General features: G+C 36.0%; 1 protein-coding gene across 2 annotated transcripts; it reads left to right on the forward strand.

Annotated features, from left to right (window-relative positions):
* The first annotated feature begins 569 nt into the window (after nt 1-569).
* Nucleotides 570-18987, forward strand: GOLPH3L (golgi phosphoprotein 3 like). Of its 2 annotated transcripts, none has more exons than XM_016215551.2 (5): nt 570-657; nt 2593-2787; nt 14434-14565; nt 15712-15826; nt 18314-18987. In XM_016215551.2, exons 2-5 carry the CDS (start codon nt 2605-2607, stop codon nt 18739-18741), a joined length of 858 nt encoding a protein of 285 aa, XP_016071037.1. In that variant the 5' UTR covers nt 570-657; nt 2593-2604; the 3' UTR covers nt 18742-18987. The 2 variants fall into 2 exon arrangements, with proteins under 2 accessions (XP_016071037.1, XP_016071038.1); XM_016215552.2 differs by lacking the exon at nt 570-657 and adding an exon at nt 930-1014.
* The last annotated feature ends 1386 nt before the right edge of the window (nt 18988-20373 follow it).

Here is a 20373-nt window from a genome sequence, read left to right on the forward strand (position 1 = left end):
ACCAAATAAACGTCCACAAATTGACCCACATCGGGTTTTTCTGGAACAGGACAGTTAAGAATAAGATAATTGTCGAGAACAACCAATTTTAAAATGTTTATTTATTATTAGCTTTATTGTATCCCAACACATCTCACCTCATTGTCCCAGTATACATTGCTACACTGAGACTGACCAACAGCAACCTCTGTCGATCAGCAGCTGGAGCTAGCTTACTGAACGCTTGGATTGGCCGGTTCGATGGGGTTGGGGAGCGCAGCCCTCTTTCCACTCTTCTACCAAGGTTCCTTCATTGGATTGACCAGCTGTCAGGTTGAACCCAAACCTGCCTCCTTTTAGTGGTGTTTGTCTGGATCGCAACACAATAGCCGGGGGAGAGCCTCCCCCTGTAAGCTCCAATTGGCTGAACTCAACCTTGGCGGTTTCTGATTGGTCCAATGAAGAAACACCAAGGTAGGTTGCCTAGTGATCCCGAGGAAGCTGATGTGTTATTCCTTCTCTGCAGCGAAGAATCAGGAAGTTTGTGCTCTCTCGGTGGCTGGGAAGTTTTTCACCTACTAGGACGGGGGTGGGGGACGGGGGCGGGGGCCAGGTGTTCTCCCAAAGTAGACCGCCAGCTGCAGCCTCCCTCGGGCCGTAACCCAAGAGTAACGTCAGGTAAGCAACTGGGGAAATGCATTTTCTAACATCCAGAAACCCCCTCCAAATTTTTTATTTTATGGGAAGAGGGAGGTTTTTACTTATTTATTTTGGCCCCCCTTTTTTTTCTAATAGGATTTTTAACTAGTAAATACCCTGGGGGGGGGATTCATTACTCAAAGAAAATCCCACTTTATCCCCCTCGAAGATTTAAAGTTTCTTGGAATGGGTTAGGAAATAAGCCCTATTCACAGCGCCAGATAGGGTTACGGCCGTAAGCATTTTATTTCATGGCTCTCTTCGTCCTTCACTCTTTCCACCTCCAACCAAGAATTATATTTGAAATGCAGCCCTGTATTTACAAAAGAGTCTTTTGTAAGTCACTTAATTTGTATTTCTATTTTAAATGTTCACATGCATTTCTGAGTATACATTTTAATCAGTATATATTTATTGAGCAGTTAACAACGTTAAAGACATTGTGCTAGTTGCTATGGAGAATTAAAAAAACCTAAGAAGACAATATCCCTGCCCTCAAGAAGTTTACAGTTGAGAGACAGCCAGACTATAATAAATTCTTTAAGTAAGTATAAAGTTTTGTGAAAGTACAGCTGAGGGAGAGACCAGTTCTGGCCATGGGACATGGGTAATGGAGGAGACTCACTTAAGCCTTGACGTGAGTCCTCAAATGGTCTTTGAAGGGGAAAGGGATAGAACCCAGCATGTACAGAGGAGCAGAGGTGAGAGGCATGCCACGTGTTTGAAAAATTGTTTGTTCACAGTATGTAATTGGAAGTAATGGGAAATTATTGCAAGAAGGCAGAGTGGGATCCAGTCACAGAGGTTCTGAATGCATTCTTTTTTTTCTTCTTTTTTTAATCCTCACTCAGGGATATGTTTTACTGATTTCAGAGACAGGAAGGGAAAGAGTGAGAGAGAGAGAAACATCGATTGCCTCCCTTAAGTGCCCCCACAGGGGATTGAACCTGCAGCCTCTCTGCATGGGACGACACTCCAACCAATGAAGCCACACTGGCCAGGGCTTGAACGCATTCTTTTGATGTTGCAAAATATATCCTTTTAATAATTGCTGATTAAAAATATTTATTGTAGCCCTGGCCAGTTTTCTTAGTGGTTATAGCGTCCGCCTAACCACTGAGAAAGGACTGAAGGGTTGCGGGTTCGATTCCCTGCCAAGGGCACGTAGCTCTGTTACAGGTTCCCTGTCCCTGGGGGGCTGGGGTGGGGGGCACATGTGGGAGGCAACCAATCGATGTATGTCTCTCTGTCTCTCCCCTCACTCCTCTCCCTTCCATTCTCTCTACAAATCAATGGAAAAAATATCCTTATATCATCAACTGGCTTTTAGATTATCTCAAAGTAAGCTAACTTAAACAATCACAGATCACAATGCAATTTCTTCTGAGTTTAGATTTTTAAAACAACTGTAGTGCTTGGTATAAAAGGTACTGTGCTTTGATTTTTTTTAATTGAGAATTTGCTAATCTTTTAACATTCTCTTGCCAGTATTTTTTTGTTGGCAGCTGTTATAAATTATTTTATGCATATTTGGGCTGGATGCTCACAATTTTTTTCTGTCCCATATTATTCAACTTGGGGAGGATCCATTTTGTGAAAGAGGAGTCACAGTGATAGACAGTCACTCCTGGGTTATAGATTATGCACAAGGAATCAACAGATTTAAAATATGATAATTTCTACTGGACTTTAAAATTACTGATTTGATTTCTTGCCAGTGCCTTGTGTACTTAAGCTATACATTTTAGAAAGATATTGTGTTATGTTACCCACTTAATTTTTCTTATCGTTACTCCTTTCTCTAAATTTATAAATATTTCTTATTCATATACATTTTTAGTATTCATGTATGTGTATCTATATGTGTTTTTTTACATAAGCACACATATAGATATTTTTTCATCACCCTTCCAGAAACAGTTCAGAATGACCACTTTAACCCACCGCGCCCGTCGCATGGAAGTAGGCAAGAACTCTGAAAAGAAGGTAGAAAGTGAGGAAGACACTAATCAAGACAGGAACCCAGACAATGAAGACTCTGGAGACTCTAAGGATATTCGCCTCACCCTTATGGAAGAAGTATTGCTCCTGGGACTAAAAGATAAAGAGGTAATGTAGTCGGGTTGGCTAGGCCATGCCAAAGACTTAAATACTGAAATGTTTTTAGGAAGTAATAGAATAGAATATTTTGATTACTGTTAAGTTGGCCTTAGAATTATGCTGTAGACATCTGAGTGGGGAATGGGGAGTTTTGGAGGGTAGCTGATACTTGGAAGGTAAAATCCACAAGTGTAATTACTTAAAGTGTAATTTAATTACAAAATTATTCCAGAATTTTAGAGAATACATGAGAGGATATAACACAGTGTAAAGTTTTTGTACTTATAGTTTCCCAAGTGAGAATGATGCTGAAATAACCTCTTATTGAATTAAGAGAGAAGGCCCAGCCTTGGCTGGGTGGTTCAGTTGGTTGAAGCATCACCCCCTACACCAAAAGGTTGTGGGTTCTAGTCCATTCAGGGCACATACCTAGGTTGCAGGTTCCATCCTGGGTCGGGGCGCATTCGGGAGTCGTCTATTGATGTTTTTTTCTCTCTCTCCCTTTCTCTCTCTCTAAGGTTAATTAAAAAAAACAAAAAACATATCCTCAGGTGAGGATTTAAAAAAAAGGTCCAATAAATGAAAAAGCAAAGCTGACTCTCCAAAAGAATGTCAGAGTATAATGTTATAACTTTGAATTTCCTAACTTTCTCAGGTCACCATCATGTGATTTTAAATGACTTTTTAATAGACTGGTGTTGGGTTTCAAAAATAATAATAATGTTGGAGTAGGTCTGAAGATTAGGTGGTATAAGTACTGTTTTGAGATGTTTACACAGTGCAGAAGAAATATTCACTGACTATAGAGGTAGAGATATTAGAACTAAAAAACTATTTTGTTTTAGTTTTGAATATAAATTATTAATTTCCTGCTGACCCTGGATACTAGAATTTTTGCTTTTGTCCTGTACAGAAACTTCCTTTGGACTTGTCTTTGTATGTTTTATTTATAATAGTTGATATAAACTTAAGGAAACAGAATTAAGAAAATAAAGGAGCTCACCCTATCCAGTTTTGCTCAGTGGTTAGAGCTTTGGCCTGTATGTACCAAGGGCACATACTTCGGTTGCAGGCTCGATCCCCAGCCCTGGTTGGGGTGCGTGCAGGAGGCAACCAAGTGATGTTTTTTTCTCTCTCTCTCCATTCTACTCTCTGAAAAGCAATGGAAAAATATCCTCAGGTGAAGATTTAAATAACTAAATAAATAGGAGCTCATTTAGAGCTATAATCATAGTGGGTACTCAACATATTGGTGAGATGCTGTACAAAGATGGGCAAATGATAATTGCCTTTTAAATTTTATTTTTGAGTATGGTAAATTAAGTTTTTAGTTTTTGTCTCAAGAAGAATAAAAAAGGATAAATCATTAGGTACAAGTAAATAGGAGAGGTCAAGCCTTTGGATATGTTAAAGTAGTAGTAGTAGTAGCAATAGTTTTTCAAAATGTCAGTTACATAACTATGTCTAAAAATGTTACACTGATTTCCAGCTCTACTTATTTTCTTCTCATCTCCCAATGTACTTGTAGATTTATTTAATCAATATTTAGTGTGATTGGGGACATCCATTCTGTGCTTAGCATTATGCAAATATTAAGTAAATATAAAGTAAGTATAAAATAGTATATATGGTCCCTTACCCCAAGAAATTTGTATTCTAGCTTGGGAGACAAGATATGCATACTTAAGTTAAATAACCCAAAGGTCCATCAACAGTAGAACGGATAAAAATGATGTCTGTTTCTTTAAATGACTATAAGTATATTTTTAGAATGAAAATGAACATTGTTACAAAACATGTAAAATTCTCATGTAATGTTCAGTAAAGGAATCCAGACACAAAAGAATACATACTATATGATTCTATGTATATAAAATTCAAAAAACTATAGTATTTGGGGTTGCATGTTATAAATGGTAAAATTATAAAGAACAGCAGGAAAGGGATTATCATAGTTTTTAGGATAGTGGTTACATTTTTGTGGGCCAAGGGGGAGGGAAGTTTTAGTGATTAGAAAAGAGAATGGGGGGCTTTCTGGGTACTAACATACTAAATATGTTTCTGTACTTGTGGGAGGTTTCATGGATATTGACTTAAGGATAATTCATTGTTTTTCTCTTTTGTGTACTCTTCTGTGTATGTGTTATATTTCACAATTCAAAAGATTTTTAAAGAAGTAAAAAAAGCAAAATTTTCCATGTTAGAACAGTAAGAACCGAGAGAGTTGGAGGAGAGATCATCATGGGTTGGAATAATCTGGGGAAGAATAGAGGGGAGTAAAGCAAGCTGGGCCTTTAAGAATGGGTAGGTCTAATAGAAATGGAGAGAAGGGAATACATTGTGGATGAGGGAACCTGAGTAAGCAAAGGTATCATGAACTTGATAAGTTTGGGAGATAACTGACTAACCAGTAGGATTAAAGTAGGTTGTGTTCTTGGAGGATAATGAGAATCAAAAGTGGCATATTAGATTCAGAGTATGGAGGATTCTGACTTCTAGGCTGAGACATTGAGACTCTTACTGTCATCTCTTTTCATCCCTTTTTTAAGCAAAAGAGGATTAGCCTAATGAAAACAGCAAAGCTCATTTCATTTTTGTGTCCAAATTAAGGACTTAGTGATATTTTTGCTTTATTTCTGAGTATATGTTTTGCTATGTATATTATTTCTTTTTCTTTCTTTTTTTATCCTCACTCGAGGATATTTTTCCATTGCTTTTCAGAGAGAGTGGAAGGGGATGGAGGGAGCAAGAGAGAGAGAGAGAAACATCGTTTGGTTTCCTCCCACACACACCCCGATGTGAGAGACACATTGATTAGTTGCACATGCCCTTGACCGGAATCGGACCTGGGACCCTTCAATCTGCAGGCCGAGGCTCTAACCACTGAGCAAAACCAGCTATGGCATGGATAGTATTTTTTAACTCTTTTTTTGCAAAGCTTTCTCCTAGTAATGCCATTTATTGAATACTTACTATGCACTGGGACAGAAAAGCTTCTCATCATATTTTTCATGTCACTGGAGTAAAAGTTGACAAGAAGTATTATTCATTGGAATTATGAAAATATATTTTCATTCATTTGGTCACCAAAAATTTATTGAATGTCTCAGACTGTCAAGTGCTAGATATTGAAAGAGAGCAAGACAATAGTTCCTGCTTTTGAGATCATTTCGTCTATGACATGGGAGTGGCTGGAGAGGTGGGAGGGGGGGTGGGAAAGTCAGCAGACCATTGCAGTATGGCGTGATATGTGCTATGTTCTTGGTACTGAAGGAATGAAGAGGAAAGAACCTAACTCAGGTGAATGGTGGAAAGTGGTAGTAGGAGAGGGAAGAAGAGATATTGGGAGACTTCTGGGTGGTGATAAATCTTAACCTGAATTCTGAAGATGAGCAAGAGTTAGTCTGTGAAGAGAGACAGGTTGTAGGAAAAAAAGAACATCAGTTGGATGTTTGTGATAATTTCAGTGATTCGCAACTGGAATCACCACCAATATTTGAAAACATCCTATTTGTTTTAAATAAACTCAGGTGTTTTGAAATTTAAGTACCAGAGTTGTCCATGCAATTATATGTTTTATTGTTTAATTTTTCTAAAATTGTGAAATGTAGCATATCTAGAAAAGTGTATAAAACACTTATGTACAATTTAACAAGTAATTTTAAAGTAAACACTCATGTAACCACCACCAGTAGAGTGCAATCAGCATCCCAGAGGCAGCCTCTTGTGCCTTTCTCTAAGCTCCTGCTGCCCTTCCTCCCTGTGGTTTTATATGTGTATATGTCCCAGAACAAAATATTTTAGTTTTGCCTGTTTTTAAACTTTATGTTATTGGGTTAATACTGTTATGTATCTTTTTATTTAGTATGATGTTTGAGATTCATCCATGTTGTTGCATATAATTTAATTTAATTCAGTTCACTGCAATATAGTATTTTGTTATGTGAATATATCACCATTCATTCTACTGGCTAGTGGACCTTCAGGAGTCCATTATCAACAGTGCTGCTAAGAATATTTCAGTACTTATCAGTTATGTTCTTTCAAACAATGCCACTATTCATACATATAGAAAAATGATAAAGCAGACTGGATAAAACTTTTATCTTAAATTATAAAGCATGTTAATGCTAAGCTTTTTCAAGCTACTAATGATTTTCCACTGGGTATAATTCACTCATTGTAATTTATTAGCAACGGGAAACTAGAAATTAAAGCTTTTTTAAGCTGGTTAAAAAAAAAATTTTAGCGAACTAATCAAGATATTTTATTTTTTTAATTTTAATTTTATTTTTTTAATCCTCACCCGAGTTTATTTTTTCCATTGCTTTTTCAGAGGGTGGAAGAGAGAGAAACATTGACATGAGAGAGACACATCAGTTGGTTGCCTCCTGCACACTCCCCAACCTGGGCCAGGGATCGAGCCTGCAACCAGTCAATACATTTTTAAAAATCAGCAAGTCAGTACACAACTTGTCAGTGAATGGCTATAGATAGAGAAAATGCTACTCTTTGAAAGTTTCTCAGTTCTAAAACATTTTGTTAAAATTAAAAATTCAAAGTTTAATTTAGATCACTACCTGACCTTTTAGTTTCCTGATTGAACAAAGTAGTTATTGCTGACAAGTGTGAATAGGGCAAGTGTATCAGAAGGACTCGTTTGTCAGGTTTTGTGGTTTTTATTACCATAAACTGTTAAAAAAGAACTTCTGTTTTGTTTTTATTATATCCAGTCAAATAACCCCAAAGAATTATTTCCTTTTGATAGAAAAGGAAATAAACTGAAAGACCAAAGTCCTATTTTAACAATAGGAAAATATAGTTTAAACTATTTCATCGAGAGCCTCCCTTTCCCTCTACCTTCCAACCGCCTAATGCACACTATTCTGAAATATCTGGAATCGAGATTATGTCAGAAATGACCCAATTAAATTTAGACCTTTGGCTGTTATCACTGAGCCTGTAAACTTGTTGTGAGCCATTTAGTTTCTTGTTTCCTTCATATGTTGTTTGTATAACTTAGAGTGTTCAAAACATTTTGCACTTCCTCTTCTTGATCTTGCTAGGCAAATATTTTCCTCTCTTTAAAGGAGTCAAAGTTAAATGGTTAAATGGCCAAGAAGTAGTGGAATTTATGTTGAAACTGACTGAAGTCAAAAAAAGACATGCTTGCAAGACGAGTACCACATATTTTTTGCTAAGCAAAGAGAATTATTCAGGATTGTTAATTGCTTAGTGTGACCCCAAGAATTCCCTCTCCTTAAAGCTTAAGACCAAATGAATTGACAAGGTTTTCTCGCTCCCTCCCACTCTCTCTGAAAAGCAATGGAAGAAATGTCCTTGAGTAAGGATAAAAAAATAAAAATTTAAAAAATTTAAAAAGAGGTGTTGTGATCATGTTTTCTTAAACACAAGATTCCATTTTATACAATATCCAATTGACACCCTGTTATAAAAGATGATGAAATTACCATTCTCAGTTTCTCCTACCTCTACTCTCCACCATTTTATGAAAGTTTATAATGTATACATACATTCTATTCCATAATTTTCACACACTGATGTTCTATAAAGGAGAGCCTCAAAATTGAGGTTGGGGAAGAAACAGATGGGAAAATTGGTGGGTAGGAGACAAGATATGTGTATTATGTATATAAATAAAAATCTGGTTTTATATACACCCAAATAATAGTAGAATGATGGAATTTATGAGTAATTTTTATTTTATTTTTTTATTCTTTTTTCTTTCCAAATTTCTAAAATATATGTATACTATTTAATCAGGGAGAAAAAGCTATTTGAAAATAAAAGCCGTATCTGCATTTACCTAGTTTTGCTCTTCTGAGGTGTGAGCATACCATAATTAACTTTGTTTCTAAATCTGTTTTAATTTGAGGAGTTGCAGGGTAATAGATTTAGAGCACTAGGCTTGTTTCCAGGTTTTTAACTTCCCTCCCCCTTCTCAACTCTCTCTTTTCTTCTCTTTGTATAGTGGGTAGCAATGAAAGTTCCATTCTCATAAATAACAGATTGTGGAAAAAGAAAGGCATATAAGTTATTGTGTTTAGTGCTACAAATCAATCTTAAATTTTTTTAGAGTATAAAAAGTAAGGATATGTGACGTGTGTTTTAATCTATGGCTGTCAGAGTGAACTAAAGAGAAAAATGTAATCCCTATTTATTTATACACCAAACTCTGAAGATACAGTTATAATAAAATAAATATTATTTACTGCCTTTTAAAATATTTTTTGTTTTGCAAATTGAGTTATTTAAATTTCTTATTTACTTGGACTTTTGTTCCTTATGACCAGAATATCTTGTTTGAGGGAAGAAAGAGAAGAGGGGGAAAAATGTATAGAACTTTCATATTTCCTTCTTACAATCTGAGGTAATAGGATGAAAAATATAACTAACAATGACATCATTCAGAATTGCTTATTCTGACATTATTGATGTCAAGTTACTATTTTTTTATGGTATCCCAAATCTTTAGGAGTGAGCTTTCTACAGTATTAAACATTAGAATAAGAAAGTCTTAGATAAGATTTGAAAAAGCTTCTAGAAGACACAGTAAGAGTCCTTCTCTCTTGGAAAGTGAGGCAATTTTAATGTCAAATCTTCAGGTTTGGGGGAGGGAAGAATTTTTTTCTGAGATTTTTTCCCCCCTAAAAAAGTGATATAATTTGTAGATAATTTGGAAAAAATTGAAAATCATTTTAAAAATTAGAAAACCATTTTTTAAAGTATTTTACGTAATTGTGGTAACCTTGAATACACAATTATATATTTAGCTGCTTTTCATTTGACTTTATAATAAGGATTTTCTGACATTTTTTAAAACTCCTTATACGCATTAAAAACAATGCTTTAAGTTTCTTTGCTTTTTTCCTCTTTTTACCTCAAGTAGGCAACTTTAAAATTTTTAACCTTCAGGGTTGTTTTAAGGTTTATCTTCAAGGAAGTTTGAATAAAGAATACTTGACTAGGCAGAAATTTGTCATAAGGTATTGACTGTCAGAATTTATTGAAATCTCATTGCCCTGCCTTTTACAAGAGCAAAACGATGTTATCAAAAATTCAAATATGTATAATCTTCGACTCAAAAATTTCTTCTAGGAATTTATTCAACCAATATACAAATGAATATTTCTTTTATTTATTCTAGAGAGACAAAGGGGGAAAGATAGTTTTTCTCTCTTTTTTCCCTCATGTAGATGAAATAATTAAATTTAATGATTGAATGGTAAACTTTAGCATGTATGTGCTAGATCATCCTGTATACTAAAGCATTGGCCCTTTAACACAGAACCTTTATTATAGATTGTTTGAGAATTCCCCAAGGCAGGTAGATATATTTAGAGGGAAGTGGACCTTAGAATTATAATTATTTTAAAAAACTCTACATGTGTACTTTCATGCTTTTTTTCATTATGATATATGACAATAAAAAGAAAGTTTAAAAACTCATTTGAAGAGTTTTGTGTGTTATGAGCTACTGTGATGGGAAAGGGTAATATTAAAAAACATACAGTTTCTAGATCCTGGTCTTTATTGTTTCTTTACTTACAATGCTTCTCAGTTCTGTTGACAATCTGACATCACTGTCACTGAAACAAAAGCTGTATGGTTAGGAAGAAATGAGAAAGCAAAGGAAAACTTTCCTCTAATTGCTTTAATACCAGCTGAAATGTTTGCACACCTGTTGATACAGTCACCAGGATTATATAAAAGTTATGGCCGTAAATTATTTATTCTGACATAAGTTATAGTTTAACCTTAATTAGGCTGCTAAATTGTTTAAAACCAAGTATTAATCTTAAAAAAAAACTTACTTTATCCTCAAAGAGGAGTTACAAATATAACTCTTGTAACCATGAGGCAGGCAGTGGAGGGAAATAATCTCAGCTTTGAGTCTCAAATCAGGCCCTCAGAAAATTTAGATATGTCTAAGGATGTTTATGGTTCAAGCTGAGCTTTTAACATATTTCAATCATAAATGTATGCTTTCAAGAAACATTTATTGGGAAATACTATGTATCAGTGAGATACTCTCTCCTTAAGGAATTTATAGTCTTCTGAGGGCAATGTGATATAATAAATGATAGGGGAGAAGTATATATACTTAGGCACACCCAGGTGAGGTACCTAACCCAGAGGGTGGGGTGGAGGGAAAGACAATGTTAGAGAAGGTTACGTGGAAGATGTGAGTCCTATAGGCAATCCTTAAGAAGAAGGGGGAGTAGGAAAAATAAATGTATGGGTTCTTCTAGACAGAAAGAACTTGGTGTGCAAAGGCCAGTAGGCAAAAATGACACATTAAGAGTACTTAAAATAGTTTTAGAAAGATAGAGCATAGTGCTCTCGGGGAAAGAGGCCAGAAAGAGAATAGTAAGCAGCCTCCTAGTTTGGGTGCTAAAGAGTAAACCCTCAATTTTGTGGACCTCAATTTAATGGACTTCAGATTTAACCGGATTTAATGGACAAAATTTCTGGTCCATATGTCATATGTGAAAATTATCACGCTGTTAATTTAAAAATGCTTTTAACCAAGATTTGCTCATAATTAAATTATTTTTTGTTATTAACTCACTGTTATTTTTAACAAACTTTAGCGAATAGGCCATATGTTGGAAAATACATTGTAGTAATTTCGCCAACATAAATAAATACTACATATCTACAACTGTAGTCTACCTATAATCTATTTATATTTAAATCCAAGAGTCCTCACTCGTTAATAATGTTTGGTAAGTGATTAGCACGTGATCAAACCACAAGGATCACGGTAATTGGTTCTGTTGTGGTGGTTGTGACTTTCTGCAGCAGTTTTAACACTGGCAGCGGATGTTCCAACATGTGCTAAGCCATGCCCCAGCCGAGTACATTTGTTTATTCTTGGTGGCTAGTGAATGCACACATTTACTAGACCTATTCAGTATAAATTTAAAATTACTGTAATACATATAGAAAACTTTTCTGTAAAATTAAACTTTTCATACATGCTTAATTTTAATTATACAAACGTGGCTACATAAGTAAAAACAGATTAATTTGTCAATTTTTTAACAGGTATTCAGAAAACTTACTTTATTATATAATGGACTTTCAGCTTTAACGGACACCCCCTCTCCTGAATTATTCCATTATATCAAGGTTTTACTGTACTAAGGAATTTGGTCTGAGAGGAGTATTTAAGAAAATTTTAAGCAGGGGGGAAGGGAGTTATAGAATTAGATTTGAGCTTAAAGATCATCTTGGATAGAGGAAGAGTGGAATTGGAAACCCCCTACCTCTGGCAGTATAGTGGTCAGAAATTAAGTCTTGAGTAAACTTAATTTTAAACCTGTAATGGAAAGTAAAGGAAATCTTCAGGGCTACCAAACAAACACCAAAATTAAAATCCTAGAGGTAAGCAATAAAGAAACTAATTTGCCCTCAGACAAATTGCCAGATCAGTTCAGAGATTCAGGAATAAACCTTGGGGTTGAGATAAAAGCAGGAAACTAGATATATAAATATGGTCCCAGTTGTGTGACATTCCCCCAAACTTCTTATGCCCAACTCTCAGCAAAAGCAAATGCGGATCTTCCTCTCTAGAGGAAGACATCCTCAATTAGGTCTCCACAATCTTGTAGATTCACAAAAAATTAAATATAGACCTCTTAATCAAATATCATCAGGCATACAAAGAATCAAACATCCATGAGAAAGAATCAGGAAAAATGAGAAATAATAGCTCATTCAAGGACCTCAGATCAGACAATAAAATATCTGTGACATTTTTTAAGGAAATCAAATGTGCAACAAAAAGAAATGATCACAAATGACCAGGCAAATGTAAAAAATAACTACATTGAATTTTAGAAATGAAAAATAGTTGAAATCAAAATCTCAGGGTTAGTTTAACATATTAAATACAGATGGCGAGAGTAAATTGCAAGCCAGATATGAAATGACTCTTCAGAAAGCAGTATAGAGACAAAAGAAATGGAAAATATAAAAGAGAGGTTAAAAGACATGGGGTTTAAAGAAGTTAAAAGGCTTTCCAGAAAGAAAGTGTAAAGAAAATAGAAGAAAGCCAAAATTCTTAGAGATAAGAACTGAGAATTTTTAAGACCTAAGAAATGAACCTACAGATATAGGAAGCATATCCCAAATAAGATAAGTAAATTCACACACAGTCATTTTGTAGTCAAACTGCAAAACAGCAAGAGAGAAGATCTTAAAGGACCAAAGAAAAAAGGCAAATCACCCACAAAGAAACCACAAGCAATAAAGGTGATAGATTTCTCACTTGCACAATGAGAAAGCTAGAAGAGGAAGACATATCTTTAATGTGATAGAGCAAACTATCAAGCTAGAATTTTATATCCAGAGAAACTGTCTTTCAAGAACGATGGTAAAATAAAGACATTTCAGATAAACAAAATAGAGTTTGCCTCCAACAGACATTCACTTTAGGAAATTCTACTTTAGGAAGAAGGAAAATGGTACCAGAAAGGAGGTCTGAGATGCGAGAAGGAATGGTGAGCAAGGAAATTGGTAAGCATCTGAGTAAATCTAAACAAGTGCTACCTGTGTAAAGTAATGATGCTGCTAATAATGTCTGATTTGTGAGGTTAAAAAAGGATAAAATACTAGTCAACTAAGACAGCGGTTAATATATTGACTCATTTAAAAAATAAATTTGATCTTGTGTTAATTTCAAATTGCCATGCATGTTAAAATGTCAAGGGTAACTTATTTATTTATCTTTATTGAAAGTATTACAGATGTTCTCTTTTTCCCCCAATGTCCCCTTCCACCCCGCCCCTCACCCCTCCCCATAAGGGTTCCTGACTACTCTAGCCCAAAAGTGACTTATAACTTGAAAAACTATCATCTGAACCTAACTTAACAACAGTCATTTATGCCTGTCTCTTCTGCTTTTACAACTGAGCTTTTATTTAAATATTATATTATCACAGAATTTTGCTGAAGTTTGCATGGTCTTTCCAGCTAGATTTTTAGCTTTTTAAGACAGTGGCTGTTTCATACATGTCTTTGTATCCTCTGTAGCACCTAGGGAAGGGAAACTAACATTTAAGTGCCTACTAAATGCTTTCTTGTATATAACATCTCACTTATTCCTCACAGCAAACTTATAAAGATAGATATTAGTGTCCCTGTTTTACAAATGAGGACATTGCACTTGAAAAAGGTTATGTCACATACCCAGGGAACTTAACTAGTCAGTGGCAGAGCTGGGTCAACTACACCACCCATCAAAATAGCTTGTATCATTAATTCATATTGTGGAGGAGTAAAAGACTCAGATGGTTTGTGCATTTTTCTATTGACTTATTTGTATCCTACTCTGAAATTTGGAGTGTCATGGAAACAAATTTCAAAGAAACCCAAATTCTTCTCAAAAATTAAAGTTTGACGTGCCAGTTATTAACTAACAGCCAAATACACAGAGAACTTAAAGTCAGACAGAAAATCGTATAGGGTGGGGTAGATTAAGGGAATTAAAGAGTCTTTTATTCTATACTTTGCTTTGAATTCATGAATTATGACGTGAAATGAATCACAACAGAGTGTACCATTCTTAGGGTGCTTGCTGCAAGTCCATATCCCTTTCAGAACATTCTTTCTCTTTTCCCTTTTTAGGGTTACACATCTTTCTGGAATGACTGCATATCATCTGGCCTGCGAGGGGGCATCCTGATAGAGCTGGCCATGAGGGGTCGAATCTATCTGGAACCCCCCACCATGCGTAAGAAGCGACTACTAGACAGAAAGGTACAGCATCCTCTGAACATTCTCTGAGCTTACGAAAGGGCAGGTGTCAGTGGTCCATTTTGGAGGAATAGAAGATTTGAGTAGTGAGACAAGATCAATATCACTGACTCAGCTGTCCCATGGTCTAATAGGTTTATTCTGTATCAGAGGGAGAAATGCAAGGATCCATAGTCGTTAAAGAGTTACAAGAGATTCATGCTTTTGTCCTGCATTTTTATGCAGGAAAATCACACTTAGGATGCTGTTGATTATTTCTCCCTCTGTAGCTATAGCTCTGACATGAAAGAGAGTATAGAGGATGTAGACATTCTCCTATATAATACTAGGGTGAGGTGCAATCTTTGCTGAACTCTGGTCATCCTCAGATAATCGTTAAATTTCTCTCCTTCCACATACTGCAAGTTCTCTGCAGCATGTGAGCCATGCTCCTGTCTCCATTTTCTTACTCCTTTTTCCACTCACAATTTCACTGTCACACTTAGCACTCTGAGCACTGAAACCACATTCATATGTGTCACCAGGTTCTTTTCTCTCTTTGTCTCTTTTAACCTGTATGTGGCATTTGACACTTGACCACCTCCTACTTGAAACTTTCTTCATTCTTGGCCTATGTTATGTTACATTCTCTTGCTTCCCTTTGCATAACTTCTATCCTTTTAAAGACATCGTTTACCTTTACAGCTTCATCCGTTACCTCCATGATACTAACTGCTAAATCCTAGGCCTGTCTTCTTTTGCCACCCCCAGGAACATATTTATAGCTGTTGGCTAGGCATTTCAACTTGTCTATCCCATGTCAGTTAAAACCAAACTTAACTTTTCCCCCAAACTGGCGTATTTTCCTGATTTTCCTACCTTTATTAATTGTTTTACAAGTAGGTTTTCCAGACTAAAAGAATCATTATTGAATCTTTTCTCCATTATCACTTATATCCAGTTCGTCACTAGGGCCCACATCAAATGTTATTTGTCTCCCCACTATCACCCCATACTAGATTTTTCAACTTCTTAAGAACAGGGACAGTATATTATGCTGCTTTGCATTTTCTACAACATTTAACCAATAATGTATATATGGTATATTGAAAGATTTTTATTTGAATGAGTTGAATGAACCAGGATCCTTTATTTCTTCTTTTCTGAAAGGTACTGCTGAAGTCAGACAGCCCAACGGGTGATGTTCTACTGGATGAAACTCTCAAACACATCAAAGCCACTGAACCCACAGAAACTGTCCAGACATGGATAGAGCTACTCACCGGTAAGGTGGCTCAGATAATTCAGAAATCCCACACTTTATAATCTTTATCCTACTCTTAAGGTCAGAAAAAGAAGTACAGAAATTCAAGGGGCAGGATAAGGTATATACAGTTCACTGTTTAACTGTACTAATGAGGAACAGAAAAGGCATGATTAATTAATACCTAAAGTTTTCCAAAGCTTCACCTTACTTTCTGCCACCCTGTTTCATAAGCTCTTTAACAGTATTCTTCACAAATTTTAGCAGCTTTATTGATATATAATTCACATACCATACAGTTGACCCATTTACAGTATAAAATTAAATGGATTTTAGTGTATTCACACAATTGTGAAACTATTCATCACAATCTTAAGTTTAGAACACTTTCATCACTCCCAAAATAAACCCCATACTCAGCAGTTTCCCCCACATTTCCCCCAACCCTCCTGCCCAGCTCTAGGCACTCACATTTTGTCTTTATAGATTTGTTTATTCCATATATTTCATATAAATGGAATCATATAACTTAAGTGTTTTTTGTGACTGGCTTCTTAAGATAATGTGTTCACCCTAGCCGGTTTGGCTCAGTGGTTAGAGCGTTGGCCTGTGGCCTGAAGGATCATGGGTTTGGTTCTGGACAAGGGCACATACCTCGGTTGCAGGCTCACCCTGGTCAGGGTGCGTGTGGGAAGCAACCAGTTGATGTGTCTCTCTCACATCGATGTTTCTTTCTCTCTCTCTCTCTTTCTCCCTTCCACTCTCTCTGAAAAGCAATGGAAAAAATATCCTTGGGTGAGGATTAAAAAAAAAAGGTAATGTGTACAAGGTTCATCCATGTTGTGCAGCCTCTATCAATACTTCATTCCTTTTTTCTTTTTTAAGAGCAATTTAAAAAACTTTAATGTCTATTCAAGTTCTTACTCATTTTTAAATTGGGTTCTGTTGCTATTGTTGTTTGAGTTTTGTCAGATTTGCAGATACTTTCATTCTATAGGTTGTCTTTTCACTTTCTTGATAGTAACCCTTGATGTATGAAAGTTCTTAATTTTGCTGAAATTCAGTTTATCTATTTTTTTCTCTCATGGCCTGAATTTTTGATGCCATATCCATGAAAACACTGTCCTTTCCCCATTGAATGGTCTTGGTAGCCTTATTAAAAATCAATTGACCATACATGTGAAGATTTATTTCTGGGCTGTCTATTCTATTGCATTGATGTATGTGTCTGTCCTTATGCCAGTACCATACTGTTTTACTTACCATAGCTTTGTAGTAAGTTTGAAATTGACTCTCCCAACTTTATTCTTCTTTTTCGAGATTGTTTCGGCTATTCTGGGTTCCTTGCAACTCCATATGAATTTGAAGACTGGCTTTTCCATTTCTGTGGCAAAGGCTGTTGGAATTTTGATAGAGATTGTGTTGAACATGATGATCTCTTGGGTGGTATTGACATTTTAACAGTGTTAAGTCTTCCTATTCATTAAAATGGAATGCTTGAGTGTTCCTTCTCTTCTGTCTCTTTGAAAGAGTTTGTGAGGGATTGGCATTAATTCTTCTTTAAATGTTTTGTAGAATTACCAGTAAAGCCATCTTGGCCACACTTTGTTTTGTGGGAAGTTTTAAATTCCTTATTCAGTCTATTCACTTGTTGTTGACTTATTCAGAATTTTCTCTTTCTTCTTGAGTCAATTTAGATAATTTGTGTGGTTTAAGGAACTTGTCCATTTCTTCTGTTATCTGATTTGTCGGTTGTATAGTATCCCCTTATTACCCTCTTGATTTCTTTAAGGTCGGTAGTGATGTCTCTCTCTCATTCCTAATTTTAGTCATTTGCGTCTTCTCTCTTTTTTCCTGGATCAGTCTAGGCTTGTCAGTTTTACTTACCTTTTCAATAAATCAAACCAACTTTTGATTTATTGATTTTGTCTATTGTTTTTATTTTCTCTATTTCCACTCTAATCATTATCATTTCCTTTCTTCTGCTTACTTTGGGTTTAGTGTGCTTTTTTCTTCTAGTTTTTTAAGGTACATTAGGTTATTGATTTGACATCTTTTTTAGAATAGTACTTGGAGTCATACATTTTCGTCTTGACACTGCTTTAAGCTGCATCTGATAAGTTTGGTATGTTGTGTTTCATTTTCATTCAACTCAGAGTATTTTTTAAATTTCCCTTGTGATTTCTTCTTTGACCCGTTGGTTATTTCAGAGTGTGTTGTTTAATTTCCATACATTTTTGAGCTTTCCAAATTTCCTTCTATTAATAATTTTTAATTTAATTCCATGGTTGGATAGCACACTTTGTATATTTTTAGCCCTTTTAAATTTATTAAGGCTTGTTTTAAATTTATTGAGGCTTAGCATATGATTTCTCCTGGAGAATGTCCCATGTGCACCTGAGAAGAACGTCTGTTCTGCTGGTATAGGGTGGAATATTCTGTAAGATGTCTTGTTAGGTCTGGTTAGTTTATAGTGTTGTTCCAAGTTTTCTGTTTCTTTCCCCATAGGCGAGACCTGGAACCCCTTCAAATTACAATACCAGCTGAGAAATGTAAGAGAGCGAATTGCAAAGAACCTAGTAGAGAAGGGCATTCTAACCACTGAGAAGCAGAATTTCCTCCTATTTGACATGACTACTCATCCAGTGACCAATACAACTGAAAAACAGCGACTAGTGAAAAAACTTCAAGATAGTGTTCTAGAGCGGTGGGTAAATGACCCTCAGCGTATGGACAAGCGAACACTAGCACTCCTTGTGCTAGCCCACTCCTCCGACGTGCTAGAAAATGTCTTCTCCTCTCTGACAGATGACAAGTATGATGTGGCAATGAATCGAGCCAAGGACCTAGTAGAACTGGACCCTGAAGTGGAGGGGACAAAGCACAGTGCCACAGAGATGATCTGGGCTGTGTTGGCAGCCTTCAATAAATCCTAAAGCCAGCAGGTGGGTTTCTCCTTTTCCCCCTGCTGGCCTGGTGACTCAGAGACACTATCGCTGAGTTTGGTGTGATGAGATGCTTTTCATCATTTTTCTTTTTTTCTCTTGAATCAGACTTGTGATTTGGGGAGAGCAACTTCAGGGCTTCTCCATAGACCTTGACCTTTATGAGCAGGCTTTATGTCTCCCTATACCTCCATTCCAGGGGTGAATAAACTGGGTGAGCCCACACACCCCCAGTAAGCGTTTTCTCTCATTTCTTAGTTTACTTCCATCTAGTGTGCTTTTGGATAAGCAAGATTATTTAAGTGGGATTTGGTGTTCTCCAGCCACAGAATGTGAATGAGATGTAGAGCAACCATTTCTTACGTTTTTAAAAGTCTGTTTTCTATCTCAAATACATGTCTTCAGTCTTTGTCTCTCAGACTCTGCTGGGCAATGTAGCTCACTGACGTAACTGCCTCTTGAATAAGGCTCAATGAAAACAGACCAGTTTTTGGAGCAGCTGTTCTCTGGGATTATATGTCCCACTAGTGATGTTCTCACTTTCTGGTTCTAAACTAATGAGAATACTCCAGATTCGATTACCCAGTTTGTGTAGCCCTAGCACCAGAAATACAGTCTACCCTCTTTCCTAGCATTATCCCTTTCCATCACTAGGACAGAAGGTCTATGAAAAAAGTATATCTCTCAGCCACCTCCTTCATGCAGTCAGCATTGCAATTCGTAAGGGAAGGAGGGGGTGGCAGAACTTCCACCCTTTAGCACCTGACTACCCTGATTCCTCCAGACAATTTTAAATCTCTCTGCTCTGATTGAATTGAGAGAGTTGTAAATTTCAATTGCTGAATAGCAGCATCCTGAATCTAAATACTGTATTTACACTCCAGGTCTTCTTCTTCCCTGTTTTTGGCTTCCTGTATAAATTAATAGATTTTCCCTATATTTAAGTATTCTGGAAGTAGTTTTGTTTATATTTAATCCACAGATACCTTCCTAGTCATTAGTCTTTTCTCAACACAACCATCTTTCTAGCCAGATTTCTAAAATGTTTCTCCATTTAGTAGTAAGGGCAAAGAAAAGCTTATTAAGAAAAATCCTATTTGGAGGGTCAATTTAAAAAGCATGCTTTTTAAAAAAAATTTTCAAAAGCTTGCTGATATAAAGTTCAGTATTTGGGAATGGAAAGAGGACAGGCACCAACTTGTGTCAAGCATTTATTATGCTAATACTTGTAATGGATCCTGCCTTTTGACCATTACAGAGAAATAGACTGTTTAAGGGCTAATATAGGTAACTCAGAGCTGATATTAAGTCTTCCTGATCAGAAATAATTAAATGATTTGTAACTTCCATCTCCTTTCCAAACCTGTTTAGCCCCCTCAAAATTGCGTGACTCAGTCCCCCCCCCCCACTTCAGGTATCACTTAGGTAACTAGAGAAATAAATTTTAACATGAAACAATTTCTCAATGTGAGGTTAAGTAGAGCTTTAGTCTGGTTCTCTAAAAATTCAAAAACCAGTCCATGTGTTGTCTCTACCTGACTTAGTTTTTCTTTCCATTTGAACAATTCAACATGAAATGAAACCAGGTTTTCCTGTGGAAAGTTTCAGCTTGATGGGGGGCAT

Source organism: Miniopterus natalensis, chromosome 19 (assembly GCF_054644295.1).
Source record: "Miniopterus natalensis isolate mMinNat1 chromosome 19, mMinNat1.hap1, whole genome shotgun sequence".
NCBI lineage: Eukaryota > Metazoa > Chordata > Mammalia > Chiroptera > Miniopteridae > Miniopterus > Miniopterus natalensis.